Genomic DNA, 19,306 nt, shown 5'->3' with positions numbered 1-19,306 from the left:
CAACTGAGGGGTGAGCAGAGCCAGGCCTCTAATCTACAGCCATTAGCTCACTGGGGGAACTTTGTACTTTTACAATTTAGAGCCGTTTGGCCACTCTGATGGTTTTATGCCTTTATGGCCACCTCTAATGAAGTTCATCATTTTTTCTGAGGTTTGAATATTCTACTAGTTAATTACTGGGTACATTGTCAATGGTGATAGAACTTTGATCAGGGTAGCTCTTGATTTTACAAATAAACTTGGATAAACATAGAACCAAAAAATACAGTTACAAAACCATTTCTTTTCCTTAGGCTTCTTTTCTGGGGGTTTGGAATAAATGTGGTAATTTGCTCAGTAGGAGAGGAGAGAGCCTAACATTTGGGGCCCTGGGCTCCATCCCCAGTAGGCCAGTCACCCCCTAACAGGCTGCAGCAGGCCTGGTGGGAGAGAGGACTTCAAACTAGCTGCAAAGTCAGTTGAAATATGCAGTGATGCTGGATACCAAAGATATGCCACCGAATCTACAGTATCTGAAAGGCAAGAGAGGCTGTGCCTGACTGTAGGGCGGTCAGGAAGAGTCAATCTCATCCGTGTCAGAAGAGTTCAGCCTATCTGATGGGCCCGCACACAAGCAATTATCAGGAGAGGGTCTTCCTGTTATGAACTCAGAAAAGTTGGCTCTTGCAGAACTTTCTGGGCGGGCAAATGGACTTTAGGCGCTGGCAAGCCCCTCCCCGCGGCCGCCGCTACTTAGTCTCACGGCTTGGCTGCGGCTGCAGACGCTGCACCATGGACCCGGCCCAGGAGCTGCTCTTCTACGTGAACGGCCGCAAGGTAAGCGCCGCCCCACGCAGGACGACCTCCCGCCTAGGTCCCTGGTCGTTTCTGTGCCTCCGCCTAGGGCACTAAGCACGCCCTAGGGTTTCCATAGGGTAGTGAGATTGCCTTTGCATCACCACCTGCACATCGGGACAGCGAAGGGGATGTTTCAAGGACTGCCTTGGATCTTTGGGCCTCTCCCTTCCTGGTGTCCGCTTTCCCTCGCCTTCTTAGGCTCACAGACTGATACTCCCATCCCCTCCTCAAACAGTAAGGAGAAAAAAAAGTTTTGTTCTTAACCTGTAAGGCCCGCACTTCCAAACCCTCAAAACTTCAGCTGTCAACATCTTCCAGTACATTCGAATAGGTAGTCTCAACCCCGAGCCTGTCTAGGCGTGCAGGAAGCAATAGCTAATCCGAACAGGCCCACAGAGATGAACTAACCCAAACCACCCCCCGGATTTCTCAGATGAAGAATTTGTGACGCTGGGCAATCACAGCAAGTTCTTCCAAATCCAGGCTCTGAGTTCCTGCTGAGTGCTTCTGACCTTTGGCTCCACTCTGAAGACCTTTAGGGCTGACCCAGGGGAGATGAGATCCATTCGTTGCCTGGGGACAACAGAGCCTCAGGATATCCTTAAAACAGTGGGCAATGTGGTCAATGGCATTGCTTACACGTGTGTGCTCAGTACAGACTCATACCCATCTGAAGGGGGAAACCTAGGTGAGATGGTTAAGGGGTTTGTGACCTGCTTTCCACAGTGCCAGTGCTGCTCCGTTTGGAGCCAAATGTGGCCCCTGCTTCTGGCTAAGGACAGCCAGAGCTCTTGCCCTGGCTGAAACTGACTGACTTTCAGGAAGCTGAGGGTTTGGCATCAGGTTCCTCAGGTGTGAGGTCTATTCTGAGGCCCTGGGTTTAATTATTACAAGTAAGGTTTTGTAATATGTTTTCTTGAGGAGAGGATCTCTTAAATTCTACTTGGCACCATGAAAACTCCCCCAGCTCCTGCTTCCTGGACTCCTCATGGGATAAGATGAATTTGTGTTTTCTGATCAAGGGCCCCACAGGACCACCACGAGGGTGAACTAGGTTAACCTGATGAAGGCTTGCCCTTACTATTTCATGTTTTCCTTTGCTTAACAGAATGTTCTGCACAGCATAAGCACAATGTTCTGTTGTTATTTAAAACAACAAAGATTCCATTGGAGCTGTAACTCACTGAGATCAACTCTCAGAGGCTCATTCTTTTACTAAAAAGGGGCGTTAACCCAGTGCTGGGGAGACAGCCAGCAAGCATTTAAATAAATAAAGTATGGTGTCAGACAGTAATAGATGCTAGCATAAAAACAAAGTGAGGTGACAGAGGTGGACAGGAACCAATGAGTTAGATGAGGGGGGAGTTTTGGCTTCCCAGACTGGGTGACACTTGAGCAGTCTGGGATAAAGTAGGAGGGAGTCAAGCAGACATTTGTGGAAAGAACCTTTTGGGCAGAAAATTCCAGGTGCAGAGGTCTGGGGACAGGAACATGTTTATACACTTAGGGTATAGATTGATAGGGTTGGAGATGTGGCCACGGGCCAGGACACAGTTCTGTAGGCAGTGCTAAGAGTTCAGTTGAGTGAGGCAGCAGGCATCTGAGTCTGGCATCTTCTCCGACTTTTCTCCCTCTCATTTTCTCTCCTTTTCCACTTCCAAAAAATGTTGGGATTTTTTTTAACATCATAACATGAGCTTATGCTCTATTGGTTTTTAAGAATAAATAACCCCTTTCTTAGCTACAGTGCCCTTTATCTAGGGACCAAATATTCTGTGGTCATTGTAAAGTATACTCTAGAAATACTGGTTTAGTGTTTTGTTTTGTTTTTTAATTTTTTTATGTGTTCATTTGTATTGTATGTGTATGAGTATATTGCCTGCTTGTCTGTAAGTGCACCCTTGTCGTGTCGGGTGATACCCGAGGAGGTCAGAAGAGGACATCAGATTCCCCTGGAACTGGCGTTAGGATGGTTGTTAGCTGCCATGTGGGTGCTGGGAACTAAACCTGGGTCCTCTGTAAGAATAGCCAGGGCTCTTAACTGCTGAGCCATCTCTACAGCACCACTGGTTTAAGTTTTGAAATTATCCCATTAAAAAAAAAAAATCACATCAGCCTTTCCTCACCTTTTTGTCCCTCTCAAGCTCCATAAAGCACATGTTTCAACACTGGTAAGCAAGCCCAACTACATATGGATAGAATCATAATAACTTTGTGGTTCAAGGGGTGAAGGATGAGAAGCCCTCAGAGAGAAAAGGTGTCTTAAAAGCCTGAGCTGACTTCTGTGACTCCAACCTGCTTTCAAAAGGAATCCTTAAGGCCCTTCAGGATGTTCTGGTGCCACATGCAGATGGCCTCTAGCCTGTGCGTTCTGAAAAATCTCAAGAGTGTCACCAGGCAGGAACTAAAGCCCTCTAGAAGTAAGGTCGGGGTCAGTTGGTCAGAGACCAATCACCCAGTTACAGGGTGATTTCCAAAGTCTTCCTGGAGTTCCTAGGATCTTCCCGGAAGAACGGGGACCCATTTAACATGGAATTTAAGGGAGAAAGAGTGCAGAACCAACTATACCATAGACATCAATTTCTAAACATCTCAGAAATGGAATACATCTTAGAAATGGTAATACAGCATCCCATGAGGTGTGAAGCCTGGAGCTCAAAGCTGTTACTTCTCACCCTCCCTGACTCTCTCCTGTTCCTCCCCCCTTTCCTCTCTCTTCCGTATTTCTTTTATATCTTCTTTCTTCCTATGCCTCTTTGATCTGCAGGGATCTTGTGCAGTGTAAACCCGGACTCTCTCAAAGGGACTGGTGAACAACAGAGTGCAGGTTCTGCTCTCGTGGTCCCCAAGGCTATCCAGAGATGGGTGCATGCACTGATGGTGCCTCTGCTTCTGTGTGAGGACCGCCATGTCGTCTTTGTGGATCAGAGTCTATGAGAGTAACCGTTCCCTTCTACTCCACACCCCAGCTTCCATCTTAGTGCTGACCTTGCTGCTTCCTTTAAGAGCTTCTAGGCAGGATGCTTGCTCCATCCCTCTTCCCTCCTCCCTCCTCCATATTTATGCCACCTACCAAATCAAGAAAATAAACATGTCACCTGAGCCAGACTCTAATCTCCTGAAATACCCATTGGAACAAATAACTGACGTCCCCTCTCCAAACAAAAACAAGAATTGTTCCTTTCCTTTCTTCCTAAAATATATGAATCTCCCTTAAGCCCAATATGCTGTTCTTTACTGTCTAGGCTACTCACACTGTTTCTCCATTTAAACTTAGTATCTGTGCATCCACCATGTGTATGAACACAATGGCATAAGCTTAAAATTCATAGCCATTTTTCCTTGCTAGGAAGTGCCTGTGGGGTTAGGAATGGTAAAGATCCAGAAGCTTCTGGTGTTATCTGTGATCCAGGTTCCTTCTTTTTCCTCTGTTGTCATTTATGTGTTGCCTCATGCTCTAAGATGACTGCTAGAATTCTAGTCATTTGGTCATGCTGGAAAAGACAGCCACCAGGTTACCAAATCCTCTACTTTCCTTGGACTTCTCTTTGCAAAAGTGCTCGAGTTATTCATTTTATTAGTTGATATTTCTTTTCTACCTATTATCTCCAGCAGTGAGCTCTGTGTTTGAAACAAACACTAACAGAAGATGGGGGTTCTCCTTTAAAAGTACTTGTGTGGAGTAACAAGTGCCATACAAAGCTGAGAACGTTGGCCAGGAGAACACGGATTACAGTGTTTATGTAGAGGCTGGAGTGCAGAAGTTGGCAGCACTCTCAGAGAATATTTGAAGCCACTGAGTGACAGGCAATGCCAAGTAGAGGTTAGGAGAACTTTCTAGATGAAAGGAACCCTGAATACAAATATACTGGAAGTTAAAAGTTCATGTACTGCTGGGACTGGCCAGTTCCCCCATGGGACCTGAGTTCAAGTGGCGTAAGTCAGTTGGCAGGAGGTAAACTGGCAGGCAGTAAAGGGGAAGTTTAAAGTTTGTGAACTCCAGGGATTCTGGTTTAAATTCACCTAAGGTCCACTTTCTAGATGAAAGGAACCCTGAATACAAATATACTGGAAGTTAAAAGTTCATGTACTGCTGGGACTGGCCAGTTCCCCCATGGGACCTGAGTTCAAGTGGCGTAAGTCAGTTGGCAGGAGGTAAACTGGCAGGCAGTAAAGGGGAAGTTTAAAGTTTGTGAACTCCAGGGATTCTGGTTTAAATTCACCTAAGGTCCACTCAGCAGGCTCATGAGAACTGCACATTTTTTTTTTTTTTTTGGTTTCTTCTAGAAATCCTGATTCTTGAATGGGCAAGAAGGTATTTTAGCAAGCGCCAAGCTCATTCTAGAATTCCCAGCATGGATGACACACGGGATGATCAGATTGATATTTTAGAGCAGTTACTCCCACAGGCAGACTTGCAGGTGACAGAGTGAGGCAGAGAATCACTTGGGGAAGGAGAGATAGCAGAAGTTGGTGACACTGTTTGCAGTGGGTTGAAAGAAAAAGTAAGAAATGACCCAGGTTTTAAAATGTTGAAGACTTGACAGAGGGTGAGGTTGAGAGTCAGGCTGGATGATCAGGTTGTGAGGAGGGGGGATGAATAGAAACAAAGCACAAATGCCATTAAACCATTGTTTTATATGCTAACTTAAAACACCAATCTAATCAAAATAGAGAAGACAAGATCCCCTGGGAACTGTGAGCGCCCCGTGATGTTTCAGTTCTGCTCCCTTCTATGCAGCTGCTCTGGGCTGTGCTGCCAGCCCACTTGCTTAAGTGTTCCTGGCCCCACAGCCTTGTATTACTTGGCACACATAGTTGTTGCTTTAGTTTGGAAGTTTGGGGCCATGGCTGGCTGTGGGCTCCATTTACTTGGTAAACAGCAAGCCTTTGAGGTTAGCTGTATCAACTTCTCAGAAGCTTTGCAGCACCAGCAACTTCTCTCTCTATTTCTGTCTTTCTCCCTCCCCCCACCCAAACTGACCTATTCTGTTCCACTAGTGTTTTTCTAGGAGAAGCTGGGAAGAGTCACTAGCATTCCTGTGAGTGAAAACAACCACCTCCTTAGAGAACAGTGATGTGATTCAGGATAGAGGACAGTGGGGGCTAGAGATTTAGACTTGAACTTGAATGATATTTGTGTATCACAGGTGTTCCATAAATGTGAAATCAGTGGGTAACCACGAGTAGCATGTTATTTGTGTGCATTTCTCTTAAATTAGCAACACCCTACCAATGTGAACATCACACAAACTCTCTCATTTTTGTATGCATGACTATTTTTTTCTCTTGTATAGGTGATAGAAAAAAATGTTGATCCTGAAACAATGCTGTTACCATATCTGAGGAAGAATCGTATCCTTTGCTGTGCGTCAAGTGTGAGTGTGTTTGAGCATGTAAGTTTGTGTATGTAAGTCAGTGCGTGTGTGTGAGAGTGTGAAAGTGTGTACATGTTTGTGCATGAGTTTGTGTGTGAGTCTGGAAGTCAGTATAATGTTTGAGTGTATGAGTGCATGTAAGAATATGACTGTATACTTGTGTTTGAGTGTGAGTTTGTGAAACTGTATGAGTGTATTTATATATTAGTGTATTTGTGAATGTATGACTATGTTTGTGTATGAGTGTGTGTTTGGACATGATGTTGTGTTTGAGTATTGTGTGTGTGAATGAGTGTGTGTTTTGTATGTGCCTGTACGAGTGTGTTTGAGAGTGTATGTGAATGCATGCATGTATGTAAGTGTATGTGAATATAAATGTATGTCTGAGTGTGTTGGGTATATGTATGAGCCTGTGTGTGTTTGTGAGAGAAGATGTATGAGTGTGTGTGAGTGCAAGAGTTTTTGAGAGTGTAGATATGTGTGAATGTGTGTGTGTTTATGCATGAGTGTGTCTGAGTGTTTGAGTGTCTGAGTCTATGTGACTGTGGATTTGCATGTGTGAATGCATTTGAGTGATTCTGTGAACATGTATGTGTGTGTGTGTGTGTTATGTGAGTGTGACTGTTTCTTCTGGCGTGTGCATGTGTGTGTATGGGTGTGAGTTTATGTGTGAGTGATGTGTGTTTGTGGTTGTAGGTATGTGTGTTTGAGTGAATGCATGAATTGTAAATGTATGAATGTACGAGAGTGAGCCTGTGGTTGTGTGTGCAATGTGTTTGTGTGTTTGTTCTTTTAATCACTGTTTAAAAGAATCAGTTTTTGGGTGCAAAATTGAGAAATGAGCAAGGGGAATTTAAATGATGGATGTTAAAAAGCATTAATTAAGCGTCCTTTGGAATTTAGAGTATAAGATTGTCTTCAATGGCTAATCTTCATGCTGTTAGAGAAAGAAAACACGGAAATGCCCTGAAAGTAAATGAAAGATGGAGATGCTACATATGAAAGTATGAGCCTTGCCTTATCTCAGCCTGCTGTGCATGAGCTCCAGTGGCTTCAGAGGCTGGCACTTCCACCACATTATATGCAAAATGATGTGGCAATTGGAGTGGGTATGGTTTTCCCATTGGGGATGATGAAATGCCTAGAAACAGCACAGAATTGCAAAGCATCAGTAACTACTTTTCAGACACCTGAGTATGGGCCAAAAAGCTATTTAAGGTCTTTGATCATAAGAGCAATGAATACTTACTTTCTGATCAGCTACAGTACCTATGTGTAGCCATCTTCAGAGTTTTGTTGACTGTGAGTGACGAAAACCTGGAGTTGTAAACAGGATAGAAAATGGAACTTTATTTTTGTCTCAGTGGGCTGGGGCTTGTTTAGATTCTTCAGGATGCAGACCTCAAAAAATAGAGTAAGGCATGAGAGCATTTTGTTAGGAAGAGATGTCGGTGTGAAAGGAGACAGAAGAAAGCCAGAGAAGGATTGGAGGACTGTTAGGATACAAGGCACCAACCATCACATCCGGGCACCTTCCTTCATGGCTTCTTTCTCCACCCTGCTCAAGCACACGGCTTTCACCTCATAGATGCCTTGAGTGAAGTCCAACCACTATACTGGAGTTTCAGCAAACTGACAGAAGCAATAAACAAGGAAAGGGGCCTCTCTGTCCTTTTGAGGAAGTCCATATGTAATATTTATATTTGCATATTTATATTTGCATCCCCTTGGTCAGCATTGTTAATGCATTGTCACCACCAGGTGACAAAGGAAGCTGGAAACATGTGTTTTCTACTCTGGGCAACTCTATCTGTGACTAAAATTTGAGACTACTAGAGAGTTTCTGCCAATGAAAGACAAATGACATACTATGACATACCATGTAGCTAGTGTGACACAAATAATCCACAATTTCTACAATTAACGTTTTTACTATGCATGTCATTTTTACCGTACACATTATTAGAAAGTCCCATCCATAAAGGATGAAAACAAATAACTCATAACCTGAAAATGCTCAAATACTTAACATGTGCAGGCTCTTTCTTCTTCTGGCCCGATTTTTGGCAGCCTGAGGTCCAGCTTCTTACAAGTTATAGCATACAAGAAGGAAGCAAGAAGTCACAGATTAAAATAGCAGCGAAGACATTCGTGTCATTCGATAATTACACATTGAACTTACCTATGCTTGCAAGAGTCTGGTGATGTTGGTTTCTAAGATCAAGGCTATTCTAGAAAAAAAATTATGAAACACAGTATCTTTAACTCAGCTCTTTCCAGTCCGGCTCACAGGAACTAAGTACGGCTGTGGCGGAGGAGGCTGTGGTGCCTGCACGGTGATGATCTCACGATATAACCCCAGCACCAAGAAAATCAGGTACCTTGCCACAAAGTCTAGCTAGGATGGAACTTTTATAGCTCTGAACTTGGTTTTATATCTTGGTAAATGTATGTTGAGCATTTACTGTGTAGAAGGAACTATGCTAAGCTCACAAGATCCCATGATGAGCAACAATATGAATAGATTAGAAAAAAAAATGTACTTCTGGAGAAGATAGCAGATGGTCAAAAAAATCACCTGTCAGAAGCTGACAGGCTCTCTGCCTCCCTGTGCTGCCTGGGGAGGAAAGGCTGGGCTGAGACAGCAGTGGAGGACAAAGCCCTTGTCCCACAGTCTGGGCCTGCCAAGTCATCTCCTTACTCCTATGCCTGCATTCTCCATCCATAAGCAGACAGCTGTTTCAAGGATGGATTAGATCATTTCACTCTCCTCCTTAAAACCACCAGTGCTTTCCTGTTATGTTAGCATCTCTTTATGTTTGGTGTTTATCCTTCCAGGTTTCTTGTGTTCATCCATTGTCTGTCAGCTTTGGCATCTTCTCAAGCCTTTATCTCATCACACACTTACCTGTGCCAGGCTCTCCCCGCTCCCTCTGGGACTCCACTCACGACTGTGTTAAACAACTTTCCCCCTTCCCCATTCCCCATGCTTGATGCCCTGCTGCCAGGCTTTTAGGGTACTGGAAGCTCTTTCCTTTCCTATCTTCTTTGTGTCAAGAAATCTTTGTCAGCCATATTGCTTTATCTTTAGTCCTAAAGGGTAATGATAACTTTAACTCCGACAAAGTCTAGAGCTTTTTCCCAGTTCTGTTCCTCCCTGATCTTCTTTGTTACAGAGCCTGTGTGCCTGGAGGATTTCTTCCAGCTCCTTCCTCTCCTCCATTTTGTGACACTGCCCCCACCACCCCTATCACCCAGTGCACACAGGTGGAGTAGTTGACTTTGTATTTTAACTCATCATATCTACCCACATTGGACCATTCATGGTTTGCTGGCAGACAGTCTGGTTTCTCCTTATTCCTGTGAAGGGCACACTCTTCTTTTTCCTTACATTTCAGAAGTGGAACAACCACATCTTAGGATGAGAGCAACTATTAATGTAAAGAATCAAATACAGAGAAGATTCTCTCTTAGGGGGCTGGTCGCTTAATGGAGTTCAGTTTTTCTAAACTTCTTTGTGTATTCAGTATGGGATGAATTTTTTTATAATATTATATTTTTATGAATTCTTTGAGAATTTCATATACGCATACAAGGTATTTTGAGCATATTCGTACCCCCCATTCCTTTCCCTAAGTCCTCCCAGAACCATCTCCCACTCCCTGACCTCCTCTCAATTCATGTATTTAAAAAAAAATAATCCGCTGAGTCCAGTTTGTGCTACCCATACGCTCATGGGTGTGGGGCAATTCAGTGGAGCATGGTCGACCTACCAGGTACCATACCCCTAAAGAAAACTGACTCTCCCTCCCTGGCAGCCATCAGGGATGCTGAGATGGATATTTAAAATATGATTTTTGTAGTTTTATGGCTTATTTTGGTTTCAAAACAGGAATAATGGTCTCGTGATTTGATACATCCAAAGTGTGGGTCAGGTGCATTTGGGCCTGTGTTCAAACTCACCTTCACTGGGAAGCCTTGCCCCTGCGTACCTGGGCTCTGCTTGCCTCTAGCTACAGGTGGTGCTCTTTTTCCACAATCACTGTGCTTTGCTCTCACTGGCCTCCCTCTGTCTCCTTCTCTCCTTAGACATTATCATTTTTTAAAACAAATATTTTATTTAATAAAAATTGTTGCTTGATTTGAATCTTTCCTGGTTATTTCCTGAGATTTGGACATTTGCCTCATGTATTCATTGGCCATCTGTAGTTGTGTTTAGTACATGAGAACATTCTAGAAATCACTTTGCACACTTTCTCCGGTGATTTTGTGGGATCCAGTAGCTCTATATCTGGCACTCTTCTTTTGAGGAGCAATATCAAATTCAGTCCATTACCCAACCAAGCCTTAGCCCAGCTCTGCCTGGAAAATGAAAGAAGCTGTAGACATGTGGCTAGTTACAGTCAATTAGAGGATATCAGTCCCTTTTTGAAAGGAAAATAGTGAAGCTGGTTGAAACTGTTCTGGAACTGGAATAATGAGGTCTAATTTTAATCCTGCCATTGGCACTCCAGCTGTGACCCTGAAGAAATCACTCTGATCCTCAGTATCTATTTCTGTAAAATGAGTCTGAGCTAAGGATGAAATGCAGAGACAGAGCCTGGGGATGTCACTCAAAACCTGTCTACTGGAGGTTCTTGGCCCCTCTTCCACTGGACATGATGTACTTTGTAATTTGTGCTTCTCCTTTGTATTCTGAAGACACCATCCAGTCAATGCCTGCCTGACCCCTATCTGCTCTCTGTATGGTACAGCCATCACCACAGTAGAAGGCATAGGAAGCACCAAGACCAGACTTCATCCTGTCCAGGTGAGGGCACACTACTCCTTCAGTGGGAATCTGTGTTTTATACCATTGAGGCATTATGAGTCCCTGACACTCAGAAAGTAGAAACTATTGACCCTGCTACTTGGTCACTAATAATATTTAAAACTCAACTGGAGCTGACAGTGAACCCAGGATGCTGGGCTTTGTGAGTTTTTTGTGACTTGTTTCTTGAGGAGATGTTTTTGGAACACTAGACGACTTCCCCCCTTTTTAAGGAGATGTTGACATGACCAAGTTTGTTTTCTTTATGTTCTTATTAGATGGAACCTAGGCATCTTGTTTCTTCTGAACTCAAAAGAAAACACCAGTCATGTGCATTCACAGATAACAGTTTTCTTGGTTAGTTGTTTTGGAAAAGTGGAACATAACTTGATTTGGAAAGATGAATTGAAAATATCAGTCACCAAAAATATGTGTTAAGCTTGGACTGTGCAGAGGACAGTTTTTGTCCATGGAGTCTGCAGCTTCTCCTGGAGCAATGTCTTCTAGAGCTGTTGCTTCCAGTGACCAGGGAAAGGGCACTACAGACCTGCACTCCTTTCATTGTGTGCAGCTAGATCCCCAAATGCTATTGCTACATGCCTTGATCTAGTTATCGAGGGTCATTTATGAGGAGTGAGTATAAGAGGACAAGATAGTAGCCACACAGAAAATGGTCAAACTTCAGATTCTGTAGACATGAAGAAATCTTGGGCTCTGATTAACGTTTTGAAACCTTGTTAAGCTAAAGGGAGAGAATTTCGCCTGGACACCCTCTGAGACTGGACCCCACACAGGCAGAGGGACTCTCATTTTCAACTCATGCTGAGCTCCCTTTGGTTCAGTGTTGCCAGAAGACAGCCGCCAAAGTGGACTTGTCCCTTAGAAGACAGACTCCCAAGAGAAAATGATGAGAACAGGAAAGACGTGGAAGAAATAAAGGCGATGTTTCCTTTTTGATTGATTTCCAGGTTAAAGATGGTGCTTTGTAAACCCCCCCCCTGCTAGAGCATTAATACAATTGTGGGAAGACCAAAGAAATCATGAAATACTGTGAGGTTTTTTCCCCCCATGTTTTTCACTTTGGTTCTCTGAAGGACTTCCTCTAGCACAGTGATTTACACCCTCACCGCACAGCAAGGCAACTGAGGCATCTTTAGAAGATGTACAACCATGCCTTACCCCCAGACACTCTAAGTTAGTTGATCTAGGATCCTGCTGAGACCTTGAAGTTTGTAAGTTCCCCTGGGGAGTCCAAAGGCTAAAAAAAACTGCCTTAAATGAAGCTTAAGAGTTGATGTGGCACAGTAGTCAGATAGCCTGGCCCAAAGGGAGGTACCAGAGATGAAGGTTTTCAGGAGCCTCTTCGACTTCAATGAGCACAAGAATCTCCTGGAGATGTTGCTCTGTATCGATAGGCCTGGAACCGTGTTCGGGGCCTGCATTCCTAACCTTTTTGTGCTTCTAGGAGAGGATTGCTAAGTGTCATGGTACCCAGTGTGGATTCTGCACCCCTGGGATGGTGATGTCCATGTATGCACTGCTCAGGAACCACCCAGAGCCCACTCTGGATCAGTTAACTGATGCCCTCAGTGGTAAGTATGTTCTTATTTTTAAGTGATGATGATGGCTAAAATTGGATGCCTACCGTAAGCTATATGCTGAAGTAAATCCTACTTGAATTACTTTAGGTAACTTTATAGGATGGTCACCATTATTATCTTCCTATCATAGATGGAACAACTGAGGTTTAGAGAGAGTGACTCGTTTAAAATGATTCCACCTACATGTAGAAGAGCTGACTTCTTGAAATCCACCATCAACCCAGATCCACATACTGCATTTGCCAGATGTACTGCTTAAGTCTGTTAATCTATAAGTTTTCCTCTCTTTTTTATTGTTTCCTTGTTTTCCATAATCATCAAAATGATAGATTATCCATTTGCCCTGGAAAAGATACCAGGTTTGTCTGCTTGTTGTATTTCACCACTCTTTCCTGTTGGAAGGAGTGTGTTACTGGAGTACTAGGCTAGAGGTCTCACTCTGAGGCCCCCAGCAAACCAAATCCTGGCACTCATCCTAGAAATCAAAAGAAAAAAGTAACAGTGAAAGGAATTACATTTTCATCTTGATCATACTGGGAAAAGAAGGGTGAGAAAATGTATCATAATCCTGTCTTCCAGGGCACTGACATGGGATTTAGGTTTAAATAGAGGGGAAAACACAAAAGGGATAAGGGGGTTGCACAGCTGACTGAAATCAGCTGAAATCATCTGGTGATACTTATTTTAATGATTTTTTTCCACTCTAGGTATCTTACCAACTTCAAGCACGTTCTCTCTCTCTCTCTCTCTCTCTCTCTCTCTCTCTCTCTCTCTTCATCAGTGAGACTCTAAACCATTTTTTTCTTTGTTTATTGGTCATTTGCCTTGCCCATCCCCACTTTGGCTTACTTCTATTTAATTTTTTCCCTTTTTTATTGAATTCTTGTGAATTTCATTCAATATGTTTTGGTCATGTTTTGATTCCCTTCCCTATTTGCACCCTCCCCTTAATACCTCTGCCCAATTTCATGTACTCTGTTATTTGTGTCCCCAAATGCCCTTTGGTTTGGGTCTATTCACTAGAGCCTGTTTAAATTACCAAGAGTCATACCTGTAAGAGTGACTCTCCCCCCTTCCAGCAGCCATGGGTTACCAATAGTTCCTTGGGTAGGATTGGGATTTCTTACCCACTTCTCCATGTCTGTGCTGGGATTTTGTCTGGTTTGAGCTTGTATAGGACTTGCGCGTGCTGTCACCAGTGCTGTGAGTTCATATGAGTAAATTCCCAGTGGCCTGGAAGCCTCTATTTCCTTGTGGTCATCCACCACCTCTGGCTCTTGCAGTCTTTATTTTCCCTCTTCTGCTATGACCCCTAAACTTTAGGAAGCAAGAGTTTGATATAGGTGTCCTGTTCAGTGATAATCACTCTGCAGTCTCTTATTCAGTGCACATTGGCTAGTTGTGGGTTTCTGTGTTAATCACTATCTGCTGCATAAGGGAGCTTTTCCAGTGGGAGATGAGAAATGCATTAATCTATTGGCATAATAAGGTATTAGGAGTTGGTTTAATATTATATCTATTTAGGATAATGATAGTATTAGTGTCTCCATTATGGCCTGTGACCTGCTTAGCTCCAGGCTCTTAGGCCTGGTATCAATGTGAGGCATGGGCTCCATTTTGTGAAGTGGACCTTAAATCTAATTACAAAGCGATAGGTTGCTCCCATAGTATTTGTGCTACAATTATAGCATTGTGCATGTCTTGCCAGGCCTGTTTTTATAGCTTGCAGGATTCACAGCTGGGAAAGGTTGATTAACTTTATCTTCTGGTAGCATGTGTAGAGCCTTCCAGCATTATGAAATTTTCTCTTCTGGTAGTCTGCATAGCACCTTCCAGCACTATGAACACTAGCCAGTAGAGATGAAGTTTTGAATTCAGCACCAACTTGATTTCTACTTGGTTGTTCTACAGTTCACGTGTTTAGTATCTTCAGCAATAGGGTCTTATTGTGAAGTTCTGGTGAGTAACCAAGAGCAAGAGCAATGGCTGGTATTGTTTGAAGGTCTATGAGACCCCTGATTAACAGCTTCAAAAGAGGGAGTCCATTCCTGGCATTGGGATTTTACTTAGCCTCTCAAACCTATGTCTTACGAAACTCTCCTGGCTCTGTTTTTCTTTGTCTCTTGCCTCTTATTTCTCTGCTCAGGAAACATGAGTCTGAAGCTCTTGAATACACTTCTTCTACAAAATGTTTCAGGGAAACTCAGAGCAAACAAAAGTAGAAAGGAGAGACATTGCACCTAAACTATGTATTCCTGAGTTCCTGTAGGTCTCCTCATGAGCTTCATTTCATGGTTGTTCATGATTTAAACAAGTGACAATGGGACTCAAATTTTAGGATACTTAAGATATGCTTGAGAAAATTATAAATAATGAAGATTTTGGGGAAACCAACCACTAGAGAACATGATTCTGTACTGTTTTAAAAATAAAACATCAAGAGCTAGGGAAATGGCTCAGTTGGTAAAGTGTCTGCCATGCAAGCATGAGGCCCTGAGTTCATATCCCAGCCCCATGCAAAAATCTGGGAGTCGGGGTATGTGCCTATAACCCCAGTGGTGGGGCAAAGGAGTATAGGAAGCAGAGGCAGGAGGATTCCTGGTGTTCATTTGCCAGCCAACCTAGTAGACACAATGAACCCCACATTCAGTGAGAGACCCTGTATCAAAAAACAAGGTGGAGGGGCTGGAGAGATGGCTCAGAGGTTAAGAGCACTGGCTGCCCTTGCAGAGGACCTGGGTTCTATTCCCAGCACCCACACAGCAGCTAACAACTGTCTTAACTGTCTTAACTCCAGGGGATCCAACACTCTCTTCTGACCTCCTTGGACATTGCACGACACGTGTGCACTTACATACATGCAGGCATAACACTCATGCACATAAAATAAAAATAATAAATAAAATATAAAAAATAAGATGGAGAACAATCAAGGCGGACACCCAATGTTGACTTCTACCTACCACAGGCATGTGCAAACATATGCACATGCATTCACCCCCACTCACAGGAACATGTATATAGACCACACACACACAAAATATGACCTCAGATTGGTGGTGGAGGAAGAACATAGAATCGCAGTGACAGAAATACTGGCCTGATCATTTATTGTAAATACATTGTGTGCCTAATTGTTTCCAAAGTCTAGTAACAACCACCTTTCCTTTGATCAGAACACCTTTGTTCTATCAACTGAAGCTTCTCTCTCTGTCTCTGTCTTTCCTTCCCTCCTTTCCTTCCTCTGCCTGTGCCTCTGAAATAAATTCATAACTGCCACCATAAGAATTAATAATTAGGGGGTTTTTCTTAAAAAATAAACTCTTGCCATTTAGAACAACATATATGTGTACCCTAGGACATGATGCCAAGTGAAATAAGTCAGATCTGGACTAGAAAATACTGTATTATCCAATTTATATTAGGAACCTGAAATAGTCAAATTTGTAGAAGCCTAGAACAGGATAGTAATAGAATAGTGATTGGGGCTAGGGAAGGAGAAAATGAAATATTGGTCAAAGGTTGCAAAGTTTGTTGTGCAGAATGAATAAGTCTGTTAAGCACAACATGGTTCCATAGCTATCAATACTATATTATATATTTAAACATTTGCTGCGAGGGTAGATCTTTTGTTAAATGCCCTGGCCAGTGAATAAATGACTAAATAAATAAATGACATGAGGAAACAGGCATGTTCATGGCATTGACTGTAGGGATAGATTCCCAGGTGTGCACTTATTTCCAAACATATCAAGTTATATACATTAAACATGTAAGACTTTTTGTATGTCAATAGTATCTCAATAAAGTGGCTGTTGCTTTCTTTTTAAGGCAAGTATAGCTCTTGAATGCGAATATGGACCAAGTTTTTATCTTAAAATCATTGTGCCATTTGACCATTTATCACAAGAAGAAAGTATAAATTTTGCTTACAGAGAGAAGTACAGATAACAGCTGTTAAAATATACCTCAGGATTTTTGACTAAATATCCCAAGATGCTAATGTAAAAATAAGATTTCAAACATAAAACTCAAAAATAAGATGTTAAACAGAGCTTTCATCTAAGATGTGGTTCATCCCATCACTCATTTGTAGTCCATGCCTTTACTCGGGTCACTGCGGTAACCAAGCTGGGTTTTTCTCCTTTCTCCAGGGAACCTATGCCGCTGCACTGGATACAGGCCAATAATTGATGCATGCAAGACTTTCTGTAAAGTAAGTGGAAATGAATTCACGGTTGAATATATTTTTCCCCAATGAAACGAAGCAGTTGGGGCTGTCAGATGGGATTATTTCTATTACAGGGCCCTTCTTATCTCAAGGTCTACAATTTCTATTTGTTATTTGACCTTAAGCAGGAGCCTTAACCTCATTGTGCTTGCCTGATAGCCAAATTGTGAACACCCACACATTTTAACATTGGCCTCAAGCCATTCCTTCCAAGAGGTTGCTCCCAACCTGTTTGCCTGGGTTCCTCTGTAGCCTTCTATGGAGCACCCCAGCATAGCATTGATCACAATATGTTACAATTGTCCATGGACTGGGCTGCTTGACCATGGAGGCTGTCCATCTCCAGGGCTGGGTCACCATGCACCAGTTAGTAGCTACTCAATCAATATTTGTTGAATGAACTAATAAACAAAAACTTGAAAGAAAATTTTTGTTTTGAACTTTATTTTAAAATTAGCATACAAAAGAACAGGCCTCCTTATGGTATTTTCATACTTATTAAGACATGGTTAATACTCCCCTATCACCAGGAGAATCACTTCTGGAAATTAAACTATGAAAGCAATATGTCATAAATAAGAACAGACTGACTGGTATACTAATCTTGCTAATATTTATTGTTTGTATTTAAAATATTAATATTGATAACTGACATGAATAGTGTTTATTGCTACATGCCAGGCTTAGTTATTAAGACCCCTATAACCTTTAATAATTACCAGTTGTGCTGGACAGCTTTAGTGTCCACTTGACACACCTGGGTTGAGGGAGCCTCAATTGGGGAATTTCCTCCATTGGACTGGCCTGTTGCCATGTCTGTGGGGCATCTTCTTGATTGTTGAGTGATGTGAGAGGGCCCAGCCCACTGTAGGTGGTGCCATCCCTGGGCAGGTGGGCCTGTGTTGTATAAGAAAGCGGTTGAGCAGGGGCCAGAGGAGTAAGCCAGTAAGCAGAGTTCCTCCATGGCCTGTGCTCCAGCTCCTGCCTCCAGGTTCCTGCCCTGAGTTCCTACCTTGGGCTCCCTGATGAACTGTAACCTGGGAGATGTAAGACAAATAAACCATTTCCTCCCCAAGTTGGTGGTCAGAGTGTTTTGTCATAGCAATGGAGAAATAAAGTAGAACACTAGTATTCAACATTTCTTATAAGCTTTGTTTTTCATTAGTTATCTTGGATACATTGAAATATAATTGATTTTCTTTTACGATATCTTATAATATTGGTTCTATGTTTCGATGTTTCAACTATAGGCACCCAGTTTAGTTAACAATAGATTCACCATGGTATTCTGATTTTTTTTTTTTAATCGTTAGAATTCTGGCTGCTGTCAAAGTAAAGAAAATGGGGTTTGCTGTTTGGATCAAGGAATAAATGGACTTCCAGAATTTCAGGAAGAAGATAAGGTCAGTGAATAGTAAAGTTATTTTAAAGTTTATTAAGATATGAGCAGCCATTGACCTATTCTTTAAAAGAATCAATCAAAGACTGCCCAGGTTGACTAATTTGAACTATGTCAACATGGTCTCTCTCTCTCATTCTCTCTTTCTGTACATATTTTAAATCACTTTGGGGAATAGAGAAAGGAAGGTTAACAGGTATAAGGGTAGAGTCAGATGGGAGGAGTAACTTTTCATTCATTTGTAGCACAGTGAGATAATTATTTGACAATTGGTTGGCTATTTCAAAATAGCTAGAAGAAAGTATCATGAATATTCTCGGGACAAACTCTGAGATGTAGATATACTATTGACCCTGATCTTACAATTACACATCATGTGTGTATCGTAACATCACACTCTACTCCCCAAAATGTGTAATTACTGTATCAATTAAAAGTAAAAGAATCTAACACTAGGCAGTGTGGCACACACCTTTAATCCCAGCACTCAGGAGGCAGAGACAGGCATATCTCTGTGAGATCCAGGTCAGCCTGGTCTACATAGTGAGTTCCAGGCTGGCTGGGGACCCTGTCTTAAAAAAGAAGAAAGAAGGAAAGAAAGAAAGAAAGAAAGAAAGAAAGAAAGAAAGAAAGAAAGAAAGAAAGGAAGGAAGGAAGGAAGGAAGGAAGGAAGGAAGGAAGGAAGGAAAAAACATCCACTAAAAAGGTCTACCTTAAAAACTTTGACCCTCATTCTACATATCAGTCACATTTAAATACAACTTTCTGTAGGAGGGAAAAATACATTGATCCCTAGTGTTTATTAGTTTTTAAGAAGCTTTTTGGGGACAAGAAGCAAAGTGGAGATGGAAATGGAGAACAAGTAATGATAGGAAAGATGGAAACCTAAGAACTGTCCCTTAAGGTCTCAGCCATGTCTGGGTTCTCCAGACTCCAAGGAGAGACTGTAGAGAGCTGCCAGATGCAGAGGCCCACTAATATCTGCAGATTTACCAGATATCAGGTCTGTGTCAGGGAGCTGGGGTTGTGACTGATTAGCTGACTTTTTGC

General features: G+C 42.5%; 1 protein-coding gene across 1 annotated transcript in view; it reads left to right on the top strand.

The window, feature by feature from the left end:
* Nucleotides 1-745: 745 nt before the first annotated feature.
* The window catches only part of Aox1 (aldehyde oxidase 1), a 77,719-nt gene continuing 59,158 nt past the window's right edge, over nucleotides 746-19,306 (top strand). Inside the window, exons 1-7 of the mRNA XM_008833326.3 lie at nucleotides 746-816; nucleotides 6,135-6,192; nucleotides 8,496-8,592; nucleotides 10,917-11,025; nucleotides 12,491-12,617; nucleotides 16,781-16,842; nucleotides 18,171-18,260. Coding sequence (XP_008831548.1) covers nucleotides 772-816; nucleotides 6,135-6,192; nucleotides 8,496-8,592; nucleotides 10,917-11,025; nucleotides 12,491-12,617; nucleotides 16,781-16,842; nucleotides 18,171-18,260 — 588 coding nt within the window. The 5' untranslated portion in view covers nucleotides 746-771. The remainder of the gene's footprint in view (nucleotides 817-6,134; nucleotides 6,193-8,495; nucleotides 8,593-10,916; nucleotides 11,026-12,490; nucleotides 12,618-16,780; nucleotides 16,843-18,170; nucleotides 18,261-19,306) is intronic.

The sequence above is a fragment of the Nannospalax galili genome, unplaced genomic scaffold (genome assembly GCF_000622305.1).
Source record: "Nannospalax galili isolate Female #2095 unplaced genomic scaffold, S.galili_v1.0 scaffold610, whole genome shotgun sequence".
Lineage (NCBI taxonomy): Eukaryota > Metazoa > Chordata > Mammalia > Rodentia > Spalacidae > Nannospalax > Nannospalax galili.
This window is presented reverse-complemented; position numbering and strand designations above follow the sequence as displayed.